The sequence below is a fragment of the Glandiceps talaboti genome, chromosome 17, assembly GCF_964340395.1.
Source record: "Glandiceps talaboti chromosome 17, keGlaTala1.1, whole genome shotgun sequence".
Classification (NCBI taxonomy): Eukaryota; Metazoa; Hemichordata; class Enteropneusta; family Spengelidae; genus Glandiceps; species Glandiceps talaboti.
Genome location: NC_135565.1, coordinates 12,072,336 through 12,091,628, shown reverse-complemented (window position 1 = coordinate 12,091,628; position 19,293 = coordinate 12,072,336). Strand labels below are relative to the sequence as shown.

Sequence of the window (19,293 nt, the reverse complement as noted above, 5' to 3'; positions counted from 1 at the left end):
GGAGAGAAAAGAACGCAAACAAGCTCATAAAACATTCTATAGACAAAAAGAAATTTACACTCAAAAACAGCATTTTCAAACAAATCGAAGTCATAAAAGACAAACTGACAAATACACATATGAATAAATACAAGCATTTAAAAATACACACACAAATTCTATACAATTTGAAAATCGCCGAATAGAGGATTATATTGGAATTAAGCACCGCTGCAATTAAGCTGTTATGACTATTTCTAATGCGTTAAAAAAAAGCATTGTATACCAGTTTACGTCTGAGCGCCCCGATTGCGTGCTTTACAAATATCAAACTGGCGCTGCAATCACGCACGTCACCCAGCAAAATACGGAAAGCACATATTGTTGTAACCAACACATCTTGTTGTACAATGACCACAGCTGCAAACAGTACATATTCGAGCAAAAAATTCTAAACAATGTAGCGTTAACCTCAACTGAGCAGTTAATACTGGTCATTGGTTGGTGGTGTTTTTTTTAGACGAGCAGATTTACTTGCACCAGTATTGATGTAATGTATTGCATTACTTGCTGTCTTTCCGATAGTTTTGTTGATCATCTCCGTCTTAACAGACAAAAGAATCGGAACTGTATCATTACTAACGATCACAGTGTTCTTGATATGTCTGCTTTAGTGACAGGTTTGTGGTTGTAGGAGGAGGAATATATTTTCCATCTTGGAACGTTGGAACCCGATGGAATGAATAAATTATCTACGTCATTCCCTATCATCTAACCACACTTACTCTATTTTTCAGGACACGTTGGACGTTGTTGGGTTTTTCTTGATTTAGATCGTTTTGTGTGCACTTCGTGTACTTACGGTTTATTCGAACTTATCTTGTATCGTTCTAATTTAGTTCACAGTTATATGTTAGGTAGTATTTATCATAATATATTTTACCTAAGCATTGTGAAAGAAGATTAATTCGAAAAGTCAATGATTGCACTGATTGATAAAGGACTATATCAATTTGTTACTTTTACACTCTTACCTACCTACCTACCTACCTACTTCCCTCCCTCCCTCCCTACCTACCTACCTACCTAACTACCTACCTACATGGATGGATGCACGCACGCACACACACACACACACATACATACATACATGCATGCATACATACATAAATACATACATACATACACATACATACATACATACATACATACATACATACATACAAACTTCTATATATCTCTGACAGCTGACACCAAGTAGACGAGATCATATTTTAACTCATTTTATTTTAACTCTGATAAAATAGTCAATCAATCATACGTTAAACATTCATTAAAATCGTTTGTACCTAATAACCCTTCTTTATTTCATAAAAGCACTTGCTCAACAGCGATATAATCTAACCTAGATGTAATACACGTGCTCTATATGGTTATTTCTAGATCATATTAGTTAATTCTATGCATATTAATTAATATTATTTGCATATTAATTTACGAAATGTATTTTTCTTTACCTTATTTGTACAGTAAATATTTTATAAAGTCATGGCAAGGTACTATAAATCTGTAAGCCAAGTTCATGCATATGATTACCCAAATTTGCATATCACTTTGCACGATTTGTTGATTTTCTATTGCTTATATCAAAACTGCAGGCATGATAGATTTAAAATATGGTAAAAACTAAAATAAAAAGCTAAATCTTGGCCCAGATAGCCATTTTCTCTTTCCACGGCTCATACATATATCACGGACTTGATTGAATACATAGAATTTGTCAAACATGCCTGCATTAATTTGATTTTTATAATTAATCAAATATTTATGAATATAATTGAAAATGAAACCAATTAAACGCACTTAATCCTTGCACACATGTTTTTGATGAAGCACATTTAAATCAATTAGGTAGTATGAGCAGTAAGTAGTTTTTTTATTACTTTTTATTGCGATATTTCTTTTAACAACTTGTAATCTTATAATGTGCCACAAATTACACAACGTAGATCTGGCGCTATGACGTAGACGGAATTATATATTTTAGATAACTTTTACATGAAATGTGAGGTATTTCAACTGTCATTCATAGGATTCATAAAACATAAGTTGCAATCATTCTTCCAAGTAAAACTTGCACCTATAATCATAAATACATTTCCGGCTACATTGTATCAACTTAATTCGTTTTAAGTGTATACATATAAATATAGGCTATACCATATTATTACATATGTACCACATATTACTTGTACTGGTGCGCGCGCATACTAGTGATATTTTCACTGCAGTGCAATACCGAAAACATTATTGCATACCTGCATGCAAATGTATACAACTGAGGACGTGATAGTTCCCTACACACGAAATCGCATGATTGGCTGTATGATGTTTACGAAAATCGTGGTATACTGTCACAGTGGTAAAAAATGTTGCATTGCTCATTTTGAATACATTTTTAAAAAGATATTTGTGCACAATCAGATACACTTTCCTAAATTTAATATTTTTTTTTAATAATCATACTTGTAAACGACACTACATATCACATAAGACACTCTAAATATTTAGTCTTTTCTACTTTCTTTTTTCATATAAACATAAATTATAATATATATTAATGATGCGCACTTGAAATACGAGATCTAATATTATAGTGAATGACAAGCTGTTACAGTGTTATTGGAATTACTTTACGACGAGACACTAACCATGGATTATCATTACATTCGTCTGTCTCCTCACATGACAAATAGATTACAATTACGTTAACCACGTTTTCGATGATCTATCTAAAATTGTAAACAATCAATGATTGATGGTGTATTTATTTTGTCATGAATCCGTTTAAGCTTTCCCACGATGCGTCAACACCATTGTTTTACTTCGATCATCTCCCATCTACTGTCTATGATTATACTAAGAACTATCGTGTTGAATGCATTGTGCTTGTGTTACAACTATGTTACATATGACCTCTATAATAATATACACTGACTGTGTTTATTAGATTCATTTAAAATTACTCGTAAATGTCCACCAGATCTCCAACTTTCTTACGAAAAGGTTATGCTAGACGAGCGTATTTACTAAACCTACCGCTGACAGCTGTGTATTCGGTCAGCAAACGCCCTCACAACTTGGAAGGGGGAAAAAGAAGGTGGCGTTGGTCGCTGCATGTACGTTGGCTGTACTTCTACATAGCAAATATTATTCAGATTTGAAGTTTTTTGCCTACACAGGTTAAAGCACACTTTATAGTAACGTGAAGACCCATGGTTGCTATGGTTATCTTAATGCCAAATATGATAAATAGATATTTAAGTAAATAAATAACAAAAATAGTGACAAGCGATACTGAAAATACTTTGAGCCTTTCGGACATGAAACAATGTGATAGTGAACACAGACCTTGACTATTTTCATAGATAACAATGCCACGTATCACAGATATTACAAATCATGACAACATTATTCAACTACCTCAGAATCTGCTGTGTGTAATGTAAACATATTATATTCATGTTTGAGTGGTCGATGCATTGAGGCAAACACAAGATTTGACTTAAAGACTGACTGTACTGTGTCGATGGCTTGGATGAAGACAACTACACAGAAATTGGTAGGATATGGTAATAATTTGAAGTTTTTGATGAATTGTCAGTCAATAGATAGACCAAAGGACTGCTCGGATTTAAGGTACGGCGATTGGCCAATCTCCAATAGTTTGAAATTTTGTGTGTGTAAAATCTAACGTTTGGTCACAATTTTTAGGGTATATTTTTACTTGAACTTAGGATATGTTGTTTTTAATTACTTTTATTTCACGACAAATATTTGATGAAATCGTTATCTATATAAGTCAAAACAAGAACTTTAAAAAGGTACAATTATGTCAACAGCACTCTTAATCAAGACACTGACAACACAGTAATATTTTAACTAGGATTTTGTTGATAACGTGTAATTCAAAGCAGCATTTGCATTTCACATAGTATCTGAGCATATTTAGAAGATGTATACACCCTCTGTATTCAAAAGATTTGTGTGATGTCAATGACAATTTCTCTTAAATCATTTTGCAATTGTGCACTGTCTTTGTAAGTGTTGAGTCTTTTACAGCAATATTTTGTTCAGATCTAACATGCTGTATGTGACACTCCCTACCACAGATTACTTATTCAGATCTAACATGCTGTATGTGCTGTTAGCAGGCAAGTTTTGACCCCTCCCACACACATCCCTCTTACGCACCAGGCAAGTTTTGACCCCCCCCTCCCCTGCACATCACCCTGTTACCAGGATAGTTTTACTACCCAATACCACACCTCTCTATTACAAAAGAAGTTTTTCCAGACCCATCCCACCCCCTCACATACGATATAACATACACAACAATAATACAGAAATGTGAAAACTGTGATATACAGATGTTTTTTTATTGAGTTGACTGGAGTAAAATGATAATCCGTAAGAAGGGAGTATGATTGTAACCAATTTGAGGTATACAGCTGTCACAAAAGATAGATTTAAAGTCCCTTGAGAACCATACAGGACAAAAGATTTGTAAAAAATAAACTTTACAGCATTAAATTTCTCATCAATACACTGGTAAAAACTATAATGTCTTAGTAAATACCTTAGTCTTGTACTTTCTAGTAAGACCTTGGATCTGAGCTTTAATTAGGGGGTTGCCAGCTCGCGGCCTCAGTGGCGACTTCTGGCCACTGTTAGATTAAGCAATAGCCCAAGGGGTCTAGCAACAAGAATATCAATACAATACCTATGGATTTTTACGTTATTTGAATTCTTAGTTGATGAAATTGAACACATGATTTTGTTTCCACTGACTTGCTCGGTGACTTGCAAAAATAAAAAAAAACTGAGCTCTTAGGTAGTTATCTATTGTGATGTCAGAAAGCAAAACAAAAATATCATTTTCAAAACGAATGACATCTTGAAAGGAGAGATGAATTAAAAGATATATATGATCTACACTGTATTCTAAAAGACAAATATTGTAGACACATCACTGTCCTTATAAAATAATGTCTGGTATGTGAAAATAAGACATGTTCTTTAATAGTCTTTAGTTTATAGTATGTAAATGATGAGACACATGCGAGGACTGTGTAGTAGTGACAATGCATGGAGTAGCAAATGCATGTTTGTGAGCCCAATAGTAGTGTTGTCAAGTAGTGTTTCGTTGGTGGTCCAATGTAAAATGTCGCTTCAGTGGTTCAAGTAGCAGTGTTGTGTTGGTGGACTAAGTTGAAGTGTTAGTTTGCTGATACAAGTTGTAGGGCGACTTTGGTGATTCAAGTTGTAGTGTTACTTTGCTAATCCAAGTTGTAGGGCTACTTTGGTGATCCAAGTTGTAGGGCTACTTTGGTGATCCAAGTTGTAGGGCTACTTTGGTAATTCAAGTTGTAGGGCTACTTTGGTGATCCAAGTTGTAGGGCTACTTTGGTGGTCGAAGTTGTGGTGTTGCATTAGTGACCCAAGTTGTAGTGTTGTCCTGCTAACCCATCTTGTAAATACATGATTCGGGTAAAGTGTACTTCATTCTTTATTTCAATTTTGTATTCTAGTCAGTTTTTTGTCTTTTATTGTTTCTCTCAGTTAGTTTGTTAAAATTCAATTCTAGGTCCATATCATCGATATCATCATCTGTTGTAAATAAATTATCAGATCCAACACTGAATTGAAATTGTCTTTTATTTCTTCTCTCTGTCTGTAAATTTATATTACTGGATGTAAAAGCATCGTTGTTAGTCACTGGTTTATTTATTCTATGTACTGATGGTGTTGATGCAGCTAAAGGTACGTTGTTTGGTTGTTGGTTATCTGGTGTCTCCTCTGTCCTCGGTGAAAATGTAAATTTGTTGAGTTTTGAGCGAGTGGATGTTGATAGTGAGGCACTACCTGGTGAAATACTAGTATCACTGCCAGACTTTCTCTTCTTTACAACAGATGTTGTCAGGTTGTCAGAAGAATCTTTCTTTTCTGTTCTCTTCATAGCTTTGTTAGTATCTGTTCCTAGATCACTTTCTCTAGATTTCATGGAGGATTCACAATTTTGATTTTGATGGCAGGACTTCTCAGGAAGACTGTGTTCCTTTCTGTCACTTCCGCTAACAATTCTTGATTGTGTGTCCTTACAAGACTGTGTGACGTCACTAGATTTTGCATCAATACAAGTATTCCTTCCATTCCCATAGTTCTGAATTTTCTCTTCTGGTTTGGTAGATTTTCCGTTACTGGAATAATTCATCTTAGGTATTTTTTTCTCATCCCTATGTCTGGCAAACTTCTTGATCCTATCCAATGCAGTGCTATCGATTCCAGTGTTTCGTTCTGTTGTACTTTTATTTTCATTTGCACTTCTTGGTGTGGTCTTTCCTAGATTTGTGTCAGGAACAATGTCTGGAGTAGGGATGTTATCCATGGCATTGGTATTCAATTCCAGGGTATTGTTTTTGTGATGTGACTCCTTATTCTGAAATGTACTTTGTTTTGTTTTATCACTTTCCTGATTTCTCTTCACAAACTTAAACTTATTCTTTCCTTTGAAGAGATTCTCTCCAATAATTTTATTATCATGTTGCTTCTCATCTTGGCATGTAAGTTTTTCTCTGCTTTGTTTAGTCTTGACTGTTTCTTCATGCGTCACCTCAGTAACCACTCCATATCCTTTCACAGTATCTTGTGATGCTGTTGCCATGACAACATCATCATCTTCATCTGTTGCCATGGTAACAGCTATTTCACTTTCCTGGTGATCGTTTACATCACTATGCTTGGTTTGTTGACGGGTATTGTTATGAACTGTGTAGTTTTTCCTGACATGATTTGAGACCGAGGCTTGTGTAGACATATTTGGTCTTAAACTAATCATTGGTTCATTTCTACTATCAATCTCGTTGTCCTCGCTCATGCTATTGTACAAATCTAAAGTTCTGTCAAGATTTAGTCTTGGTGAGGTTTCTGGAACAACATCTCTGATTTCATCTTTCTTGTTTCTTTGGCCATTCCCACTCTGCTCTGATTGATGATATTCAGGATTGTTCTTCACAACAGATGAGGTGTCTTGGTCTTGGACTTGTTCAGAAAGACACTCTCTTTCCAATAGTTCAAGTCTTGATAATTCTGTTGCCGCGATATCATCAAGTCCAAGATGAGATAAAATAAGCTGAACTAAAAAGTGAAAAAAAGGGAAAACATTGCATCAATGAATCATAAAGTATCATTCAAAATTACCAATGACACTCCCTGTACATAATGATCAATGTCACATATCTAATTAGCTATACAATTTGTAAATTTACAGTGAGCTAAGGGTGCTAGCAGTCTGATTATACAGTACTACATGTACTCTAGGATACATAACACCTAGTGCAGATGACTTTCTGTTCCAGCTGGACATTGGTACTGTGACGACTTTTCGGCTTATTTTGTCTATTACAAGGAGGAAAGTGGCAGTGGAGAGGGTGTCTTATCTATCACTTCTAAGGTGCATTGTGGAAAGGTAAATTTGTATCTCACCCATCAGTTCTAAGATGCATTGTGTATTGGGCATCATTTCTGTTGTTTTGGCTAATAGATAGTGTCGATTACAAGAAGGAAAGTTGGGGTGGGGTGGGGGTGAGGGTGGTATCTTACCTATCAGTTCTAAGATTCATTGTGTGATGCATCAATTCAATAATATGTTGTTAATTACGTGAGGGGGAGGTGGAGGGGAAGGGGTTGCACTATCTTACCTTGTACTTTATATTCTTCCTCTGGTTGTTCAGGAAATGATGTATGTAATGCATTGATTCCACCAAGAAGAGCTGCACCCTATATAATATAGGTTGATAAAACAAAGAGTAGTGTAAATTTACAAATTAAGTTTTTCCCTCATGTTCTTCTATGGGTTATTGTATTTGTAACATTATATACATACACTGTGAACAGAGCAGATTTATGGCATAATGTTAACCCTTGGGGAAAACAGCAATGAATAATTTTTGTCACGTGACCAAGAGTTCTAATTAATAACAGTCTCCAATGTTTCATCTGTTCTGGTTGGCAGTTTTTTTCGTTCGTAAACGATTGTCAACAGAGAAGTGCATGTTATAATCTGGTCATTTTATGTTACAATATGGAGCTATGAATTAAAACAAAACTAGTCGCTTCATTGCACGTAAGTGTTGTAACTTGTAAGGTGTAGTGTATGAGTGTAGAGTGTGTGTGTGAATGTGCTAATTCGTGCACACACACACATGGTTGTAGGATAAAACATATTCCTGGGTATGTTACAAAAAATACACAACAAAAAGTTGGTGCAAATGATAGAGGGCGCTATTTACTTTAGCAGTATCCAAATAACAATTCCATTACTTTTTATTTACTAGTACCTGCATAGATGATTCCATTATAGAGACAGCTACAACAGCATCCATGACGGTTACTTCCTGATGACACATCAACTTTGCATGAGCTTGTGCTAATCTCACCATGCTTTCAAGGAGTCTTATGGTTGTTCTAGCAGCATTTCTTTGGTCTGCTTGACGTTGGCATTGATAATATCTTCTCAAAACTCTAGAATTTGGAGAAATATCTCTAAATCAGAATATATATTTTGAATACCACAGTGGCTATGTACACAAGGTAACTTTTACAATTTATTTTACAAAAAGTTGCAAAATGTATTATTCCAGTTATTTCCATCAAGTTTTTTAACCCCTTCAATACTGAAAACATTCCCGCCAAAATTGTTAGGACAAAATTCTTGTTTTATGTAAGTTTTTGGCATATATCAACTTCATTTTAAACTGGAATCAAAGAAATGTTACTTCCTAATAAAGTATTATTATTGTAATTATGAAATTAATCATATAAATTGGGTCCCCATATTATTTAAACATGTCTCTAGTCATGAAAGGGTTAAGACCTGTTAAAGAATTCAATACTTACAGATTACTTTCTGGGGTTAAGCTTGGTTCTAACTGTTTTATCATACAAATATATGCTTGCATCTTTTCCATGCTCCATAACTGATCCTTTGGCACAGCTGAAAAATACAGAGTGTTCAGTGTAATATTTCATTAATCTTACACCAGAGACTTGGCTATCTAACTCAACATATAAGCTGGTCTGGTGAATGATATTGTTAAGCCAGATAACTAAGTGTCTGGGCTAAATCAGTCTTGACAACTAGTTGTAATCACATCAAAATAATTAGTGATGACACACGTGCACAGACAGACAGACAGACAGACAGATATAGACAGTCAGGAGAGAGAGAGAGAGAGAGAGAGAGAGAGAGAGAGAGAGAGAGAGAGAGAGAGAGAGAGAGAGAGAGAGAGAGAGAGAGAGAGAGAGAGAGAGAGAGAGAGAGAGAGAGAGAGAGAGAGAGAGAGAGAGAGAGAGAGAGAGAGAGAGAGAGAGAGAGAGAGAGAGAGAGAGAGAGAGAGAGAGAGAGAATTTATACTCACCATTATCCTCTGGTACTTTTCCTTGTAAAATAAAGGAGGAGACAATCTGATCCCATTCTTCATTGTGAGAGTCTAGTAGTACTAAGACTAGATCAAATCGACTTAATAAAGGACTAGCTAGAGCTGTGTTGACACTTAGTGATTCATTAGGATCATATTTACCCTTAGGATTGGTGGAGGCAAGAATTGTAGTTCTTGTGTTCAGTTTACACACAAGACCAGCCTAGTCAACAAAATAGAAATCAAGCATTGGAATAACAAGAGTTCAATAGGACTTCAACTACCATTTCTCTCTTGTTCTGATTCAAGTGAATCTTAATATTCTTATTATGAAAAAGGATTTTTGTTTTGATTTCTTTTTCAATGATAATGGTTTTCAAACTCAAGATAAATCCTATATCCTGCAGCACATGTATGTAGACGGTTGGATGGGGATGGGGGTGATGGTGGTGGTAGATATATCTTACGCCACACTAATTGTCATTGTTGTTGTTCAGTGGCTCTGTTCATGTGCAACTAGGGTGGGAGGGGTGCAGTGGAGGTTGATGCATGGTGCATAGATAGATGTACACCGCACAGTGTGACTGGCCTACCTCCAGCCACAGATATATTACCTTTGTCACTGGTTGCTGTTCAGTGGCTCTGTTAAAGTGCAACAAGGGTAGGGAGGGGGTGGGGTGGAGGTTGATAGGTAGTGTACATATAAATAGATACCTTACCTTTGCTACACTGATTGTTTGCTGTTCCATTGCTTCATGGATACTTCCTCTGTCATGTTCTTTGATACTGTTAAATTCATCTAAAAGTTGCAAAAAAAAAAAAAAATGTTTTATGTACAATTTGAATTTATATCCAGTGTTACTATTAATTAAATGCAAACAAAAGTTTATGTGAGTCAGATGGTTGGAGGTGCCCCTAAGTTGAGTATACCAGGTAGGTAAGTGCAAGGTGGTAAAATTTAAAACATTGAATGGACAACTCCATTAAAGCTGATGTGTGTTTTGTGTACATGGATTGATGTGTCTTATACATGCATATTGTCTTGATGTTGAATACAGAACAGTAACTACATTGACTCTTGTTCAAAGGCTCTGCAATGTTTTAACACAACAATCATAGTCTTAGTCTGTTTACACTGCATCCAGGCCTTTGATTTAGATATTACAGCTTTGAGAACAACACTAAATAAATGAATTAATGATTCAATCACACTACAATTACATAACGACATTTTCAAATAGAAATGCTCAAATTCAAATATTGTTTTGTTTTCATGCATTTTCACGTGTTTACATGGAAACATTGAAGACGACACAATCCAAATACAATGCTGTTATATCACAGGGGGTCATCAATAGGGGTCCAGTTATTCCCGAGGTCGAACATGAATTTTCAAATTTTTGTTTTCATTTGTTTACATGACTATTTCAAATGAAAAATAATCCACTTTCAAAATGTTTTAATAGTGGCATTTTCAGGTGCATTTTGTAGACAATAGTTGTAAATGCCTAAAAAATAGTTCCGTTTTCATTTAAATATGATATTGTGTAAATGAAGCCTCAGTGAATCAATCAGCCAATGAATGAAAGAATGACTCAATTATATTGAGTTATGATACAGAAATCAAATTCAGCACCACTACAGAAAACAAACTGAAAGTATTACTCACCAATACAGCATAGACCACCATCAGCTAGAACTAAGGCTCCAGCCTCTAACTGCCATTCACCGCCATCTCTGACAGCAGTGACTGTCAACCCAGCACTGGTAGACCCTATACCAGTAGTTAACACAGATCTAGGTGTAATCTTGGCTGCATACTTCAGAAATTGGGACTTGCCTGTACCTAACGAAAAACAGAAAGATGGGTGATTCTCTCTACCATTCTTATCTAGGCCCTATCCATGTAATGGGTGCAATTCTCATTTGGTGTAAGACTTTCAGTAATGAGAGACTGCCTTATGATACCTTTACCTGTGACCAAAAAGTAGGTGAATTCCCCCTTGCTCACTTACAAGTGATGGGTGTGTGACCTTCTTCTGACATTGGCATGAGAGACATTTAATTTAGTAATCTAGCCAATAGGTGTGACAGTCATCAATTATTCTCGCTGGGGTCATTATAAAATGATAGTTGTTAATCCTCTCTAAAATATTCTTAAAAGTCATTCACAAGCAATATTTACAATTCTCCTCTAACATTCTATATCCCATCAGAGGGGATTCAACCTTATTAGGAATGACTTACCTGGATCTCCTACAAGTAATAGGTGTGACTCCCCCCTGACCTTGGTGCCAGAAGAATCTATTCTCTGCACACCACCAGCCAAGACCATAGCAACAGCTAGCTTAACTACATACAGACCATAAACTTGGGGACAGAGACTTGACAGGATTACATTTCTACCCTGAAAACAAAATCAGAAATGTTATGACGCACAGTTAGATGACATTGGAAGTATGTAATAGAAACAAGTGGACTTAATACATGAATACTACTTCTTCTGCAAGGATCAATTTCACAAATGAAGGCTCAGACCCTGGAAATGTTTGTACGCCTGGCATGAGCAATTAAAGGAAAAATAAATACAACTGCTGACATCGAAGCATTGAAGATGACTCCAAAATCTGCATATGCATGGATAGAAAGAATACAAATAATCATACAGAATTCCATCATAGAAGGCTTCTATACTAGTGCTACATGTACATGCAGGGCCTTAATAAAGGAGAGGCAAAAATGATACATTACGTTACATGAGCAGTTGGCTGCTCAAGGACCTAAATGCAGAGCAATTTGATATCATTTTATATTTATATATAGTGGAAATGCATTCAGTTGTACAACTAACTTACCGTGAATGGTGTATACTTATGTCTTTCCCAGAAATCTTCAAACTCTTGTCTCTGAAACCAACGGGAATAAAGAGATTATTGGTAACTTAATTATTCACTGGTTAGGTGAGTCAGGTGAGGACTAAAAATGTACAACTCAGTCAAAAGTACAGAGTAGAAAAGTTCTACATTATGTTGTTTGACAGCACTATAATATACCCACATGACTCTTTTCCAGCTTATATACATCTAAATATGTAATGATTTAAATTGGAATCCCTTACCAATTCATCAGTAACAACACTTATCAATTTATCATGTGTGACTTCACTTACCACATCATCAGTAAAATCATTTTGGTAACATCACTTACAAAATCATCTGAGACTTCACTTACCTATTGAGCAGTTACAACACTTATCAATTCATCATGTGTGACATATCACTTACCAGACCATCAGTAAAATTTTTTGCAGGGTCCTCTGTAACATCACTTACAAAATCATCAGAGACTTCACTTACCAATTGATCATTTACAACACTTACCAATTCATCTATGACATCACTTACCAGACCACCTGTGAAATCTTTGAACAAGTCCTCTGTAAAAAACATTTACCAATTCATCATTTTTAACTCTTACCAAATCATTTGTAGCTTTACTTACCAATTCATTTGTAACTCTACTTACCAAATCATTTGTAATTTTACTTACCAATTTCAACTGAAACTTCACTTACAAATTCATCTGTAACTTCACTTACCTATTCATCTGAGACTTCACTTACCAATTCATGTTTCAACACTTACCAATTCATTTGTAACTTTACTAACCAATTCATTTGCAACTTTACTTACCAATTCATCTGAAAACTTCACTTACCTATTCATCTGTAACCTCACTTACCAATTCATTTGTAACTTTACTTACCAATTCATTTGTAACTTTACTTACCAATTCATCTGAAAACTTCACTTACCAATTCATGTTTCAACACTTACCAATTCATCTGTAACTTCACTTACCTATTCATCTGAGACTTCACTTACCAATTCATGTTTCAACACTTACCAATTCATCTGTAAATTCACTTACCTATTCATGTTTCAACACTTACCTATTCATCTGAGACTTCACTAACCAATTCATGTTTGAACACTTACCAATTCATCTGTAAATTCACTAACCAATCCATGTTTCAACACTTACCTATTCATCTGTAACTTCACTTACCAATCCATGTTTCAACACTTACCAATTCATCAGTTACAGCAATAGTAGATCTCTGTTCATTCTTAACCAGTAAATGGTTAGCTTTCATCACCATCTCAATGTCAGGTCTACTCTCAGTATACACTGAACCCCACCTTCTCATTATAATACCACTGTAGGATAAATCACGTTATTAGAGTTAGAATGTGACAGTGAATTGTCTTGAAAGACTTTAGAATTGTCATCTTCCATTCTTTACAGCAAATTGAACAACATATGTACATGTAGTTGGCATAATATAATATTATTATAAACGATTTGCGAGTTGACTAAGGACATTTTTGTTTTAACCTTCTGCAAGGAAGAGTTATGTTATGATTGTGTCTGTCTGTCTGTCTGTCTGACTGATTGATTAATTGATTGATAGATTGACTGACTGTGAATGATATCTCTGACTACTGCAACAATTCTAATAAAATTTGCTACACATCTTCTTTATGGCAATGACAAATACTGATTAGGGGTAGGGTAAACACATCCTATGAATATTATAACAAGTCTTCATTGAAGACACACCCCATCCCAATATTTAAACTTACTATAGTAAATTCATGTTCTGAATTTGATGAAAAAGATGGCTTCACCTGATGGGGGACTAATCAATAGCTCAAGTTGTGTTTTACCTTAGAGTGACATCATCACCAGCTTTACAACAGTCAACTAAATCATCTTCTAGAACAACCCACATGGATCTAGGAATCTGATAGTAGTGTGTATGAAGGGAAAAACATATTCAAAATAAATTAACCGAGCACCCCATACAATGTAAGTCACATACATGTAAGAGGCTAGTGTCCAACAAGGCCTTAGCTAAATTTACTTTTCACACATTTTTTTTCTTCACAATTTTGCAATTATTGAGTTACAAACATGGACTTGGGCTATGTTGTTTCACATTCTGTTCAACTAGAAACACACGCATGAAGTTTAATATCAGTTAAAATTCCTATAATTTGTTTTACACATTTCTTATCCATAATGCATACACTGGTCATTATATATTCAAAATTTTAAAATTGAGTTCATGAAAGGATACTGTTCCGACTGCCAGTTTCTGTACTTGTTCTTGTAACTTGATCTCCTGGTAGTCACGGCAACAAGTTGGTGCTGAGCCTGAGTCCGAAAGGCAGGTGAATTTGAAAGAATTACATTGTTCTGGATTTGGACATTGTACTGGTCTACATTCCTTGTAGTATTGCTCAAAATCAGCCTAAAAAAATAAATAAAAAATAAATAAAATATAGTCCGTAGTTGATTATAGCACTTGTACTGCTCAAAGTCAGTTGACTACAAAATATACACCCTGTGCCGTTCTACTTCTGCCTTAAGTCAGCCTGTAAAACATATACATTGTAATGTATTCTGATTCAAGAATTTTATCACAAGGTAATGCCAGCAAGGCCAAATATACCTAACTTCTAGAAGATAATATCTACAGTTTTATAGCAAGTTCCTGATCTCTAGCCAGGAATGTTTCTCAGAATTCCGTCGCATGTAGATAAAGGTGAGTTCTAGTAGACAGTCAAAATGATGATGGCGTGCAATGAACAGTATTACAAGACTCACCTGTACTGTGAAGACATGCTTACATTTACCACAAATAAATTCCTTTTCAAACTCCAAAAGTTTGACAGAGGTGGTTCTGATAACAGTACCTGTAAATATAAATAAAGACCAATGATAAATCAATGTGGATAGAAATTTATAAATATGTGAATGTGTGATGTCTTAGGGAGTGTCAAACTCTTTATAAGAGCAATTTGCTAATATCTGATGTCCTAGGGGGTGTAATCAGTGATTGACAGGAATTTGCTATAATGCAATGTCTTAGGGTGTACTCAGATTAATAGGAATTTTCTAATATATGTCTTAGGGAGTGTACTTACCAATGATTGGCAGGAATTTGTTAATATCTAATGTCTTAGGGAGTGTACTTACCAGTGATTGACATGAATTTTTTAATTTCTAATGTCTTAGGGAGTGTACTCACCAATGATAATATCAAAGTCTTAGGGAGTGTACTCACCAATGATAATATCTAATGTCTTAGGGAGTGTACTCACCAATGATAATATCTAATGTCTTAGGGAGTGTACTCACCAATGATAATTTCTAATGTCTTAGGGAGTGTACTCACCAATGATTGGCAGGAATTTGTTAATATCTAATGTCTAGGGGGTGTACATGTACTCACCAGTGATTGACAGGAATTTACTAATATCTGATGTCTTGGGGAGTGTATTTCTGATAAGTTCTGGACACACAGGTAGATTAGTCAGTCTGGCATGTAGATTTGTCTTCAGTCTCTGTTTACATGTAACACAATAAATCACAATAACAATCTCATTATTTCAAAATGACGAGATATCAGTAGACTCCTATGCACAAACTAAGTTTGGTATCCCTAGTTATTTGAGAAAATAAATTGTTACAGGTTCTAACTGAAATATTAACAGCTATGCCTATGAACTTTCTGAATCATCCAATCAACCAACCATCCGGCCTGAAGAAGCATCCAGGATAGGATGTGAAACTGTTGCCATTCAAAACAACAGCAAGTTCAGTAGGATAGATTGTAATTACTTTGTTATTGACAGCTATGTTACTTCACAAAGAACATCCATGTTACCCTGACAAAGTCTTGTTAGGAAAGGACAGTACTGTCCTAAAACTGTGTCATTGATGTAATATAATTCTAGTGCAGAGGTTGCATGCAGATGATATGATATACATGGTACATTTACTTGCAGCATATTTGCTCAATTTTGGGAACCCTGATAACAGACAGGGGTAAATTTGGCAAAACTGGCAAAGTTCCCAAACATTGTAATATAATTTTGGTGGGGAACCCCGGTAAAATGACTGGGGAACTCAGGTAAGTTTTACCTACTTACTGTCCTTAAATAAATCACTGACTTGATCTGACCCATGTCCATGTATACATGTACGATAACCAACTTTGGTGTTAGATGTGACCTTCAGAAGGACTCTAGATACTAATGATTCCCTACATGGCTACAAACTTTGGTGAAATAGTTGTAACCTCAGTCTAGTCTCTGGGCAAATATTCAGTACCTAGGAGCCCTCATACCCATGGCTCTGGTGTATTCCATTCAATAAAAATCCCATAAAATTGTATGTGAGAGTAAATGTTCGTAAAATTGTATGCCATACCATTTCTATCTTCTGTGGATGGTCTTTGTAGGTTGCCATGGTAACTGATCTTATTGCTGAATCAAATATTGGTAACAAATTTAGTGGCTGTGACAGCAAAAGATCACTGGTTTCCATATTACTTTCAAATAGAGTCATGACACTGAAAATATAAGAAAAAATAGTGTACAATGTATATTTGTCATTCTTTTAAAGTGGGCATATGAATGAGGTTCGGTATTTATTTTGGATTTTTAATTCATAAAACAATTTTATCATAGCTTCCTATTTGAAAAATCAATGTGAAACAATTATGCCAAATCCTTGTTTGTAACTCAATAAATTGCATTTTTAATAAATGTGTAAAGTGTTTGTTATTGTACATACAATAACAAACCTTTTACAGATATATTTTTTTTTTTAGCTTTTTGCACTGTATTGAGTTTTAAACACAAACTCTCTCAATGTTGTTTCACATTTATTTTTTCAAGCAGGAGGCCATGATAAAATTATTTTATAAAATTAAAAATGTACATGTACATGTGACTCTGTGAGGCAAAGAAAAGCCAGGCGACAAAATGAGTACTAGTAATAGTATACAGACATATATGATATTTGTATAAATCATAAAATGATATAAAAATATAAAAAAGAGTTGATTATGATGCTATTTTTCTTGTTTTCAACTGACAACTAAAGATGGTGTGATGTGGTCTCCAAAAATTGTGAGAACATTATATGGAAAACATTGTATTTGTACAAATGTACATACTCTATATTAACAGCATAATGCGCAGTGTCGTCTTCTTCTAGTAATATATTTACTATGTCATTCACATGCTGTTCTTGTAGGTAGGATTTGAAGATTTCTAGACAAAAGAAAATGAAACATGTTACTTGAGTTGTTGGTTCTCACCTATAGGTAGGTTTCTAGACAAAGAAAATAAAAGAAGTTACTTGATTCGTGAGTTGTTGGTTCTCACATACATGTACATGTACATGTATATACACATGTACATTTAAAGTGAAAGGTTTCATACTTGTTCACAGGACTTTCGAGAAGTTTTGTTATCAGTTTTTCCAAGATTAGCATTGGTCATTTTCCAGGACTGTTCACCAGGGAAACACAACTGCTGACATCAGACTGTGTACGAATGGAACCAGTTACAAACTGGGAAAGTAAACAAATGAATTGGAGTAATAACACTTGGCTTAGCATGTTGGAACAGCAGAGGCTTGTATTAGCTATTACACACCATGGTTTGATAAGAACAGTTTGATGGCCTATTTATGTGTACTTGAAATACCAGGGGAACTGGAAATTTCTTTGTGAAAGTGATCTATTATATACAAAGTGGCCACCAAATAATAGAATGCAATACTGTACATACAATATGCTGTGTCAAGTGTTACCAATCCAATTCATTAGTTTACGTTCCATGTTTGTAACAGGTTCTGTTTGTCCATGGTCTGATGTCAGCAGTTGTACATTTGATTTGTCAACACACCTGCTTTTAACACTTCTCCCCTATACATACTGTACATGTACATGTATCTAATCAACACTTTACAACATTAATGTCTATCAATCAGTTGATCAATTTTCCTGGAGTTTCCAGGGGTCAATCACATTTTCCAGGACTTCAACGGTCGTATCTAGCCAGATGCAATATCAGAGTCCCAGCTAACTTCATCTGCAAGCAGGACTAAGGTTTGGCAATCCTGCTGACAGAGGAGGGATAATTGGTAATATTTGCAAAGATTTTCACACCTAGTAATATAATTTTGGTGGAAAATTCTGGTAGAAAAATTACAATGTAGTAAATTCTGGTATATTTTTTCCTTCTGACTGTCCTTATATTATCAGAAACAGATAATAATTAAATGTGTATTGAAAAACAGGAGGAGATCTCAAATAGATTACCGCCACTAGAGGGCGCTATATAGGTCCATACTATGGTACAGCAGTGACAGAATCATACATGTAATTACATAATTATATATGTTGTTCCATAACATTGCATTTACATGTATGATCCTTGAGAGAGAAGAGATGTTTCTTGAGTTCTATGAACTCATCATGTTTTCAGTATCATTTATTTTGGTATCTATCATTATTTCACTTCCATGATATATAATATTAGGGCGGCCCTTTTTATTTTTCTGTTTCTCATCTCCCGACCGACCCTAATTTGCAGCTCCGACATCAGAAAAAAAAAAGTTTTTTTATTTCCGACCGACCCCTGAGCACAGCAAAATTGTAAGGTTCCCCATGGCGTCTTAGGCCAGTTCTGCCGAGGCCACGACCTTGCGACATTGGCCCCCTAAAATTACAAATGAAGCAATAATTTCCCCACTTTGCGTCGCTTTGGCGCATTACGGCAGACATCAAAATTATCTAAGTCCACGGCCGGACCAGGCCAGGCTCTGACTCGACGTGAATCCCACAAGAAGTATACTGACTGCGTAAGGGAAAGTTTTGTTGACATCATATAAGATACAGTGACAACGCGCAGTTCTATTGTTAACATAAAAAATGCCACAAAAAGATCAACTTTGATAAACTTAATCTACA

At 35.2% G+C, this 19,293-nt stretch overlaps 1 protein-coding gene across 1 annotated transcript; it reads right to left on the bottom strand.

Annotated features, from left to right (window-relative positions):
- Nucleotides 1–5,566: 5,566 nt before the first annotated feature.
- On the bottom strand, nucleotides 5,567–18,159 carry LOC144448073 (uncharacterized). The gene is made up of 18 exons (XM_078138223.1): nucleotides 18,132–18,159; nucleotides 17,491–17,587; nucleotides 16,740–16,881; nucleotides 15,760–15,871; nucleotides 15,132–15,220; nucleotides 14,602–14,775; nucleotides 14,189–14,265; nucleotides 13,549–13,678; nucleotides 12,314–12,364; nucleotides 11,706–11,865; nucleotides 11,128–11,304; nucleotides 10,178–10,257; nucleotides 9,459–9,681; nucleotides 8,938–9,034; nucleotides 8,379–8,562; nucleotides 7,740–7,818; nucleotides 6,892–7,176; nucleotides 5,567–6,693 (listed from the first exon to the last, which is right to left on the bottom strand). The coding sequence occupies exons 1-18, from the start codon at nucleotides 18,157–18,159 to the stop codon at nucleotides 5,567–5,569; spliced, it is 3,312 nt and encodes a 1,103-aa protein (XP_077994349.1).
- Nucleotides 18,160–19,293: the final 1,134 nt, after the last annotated feature.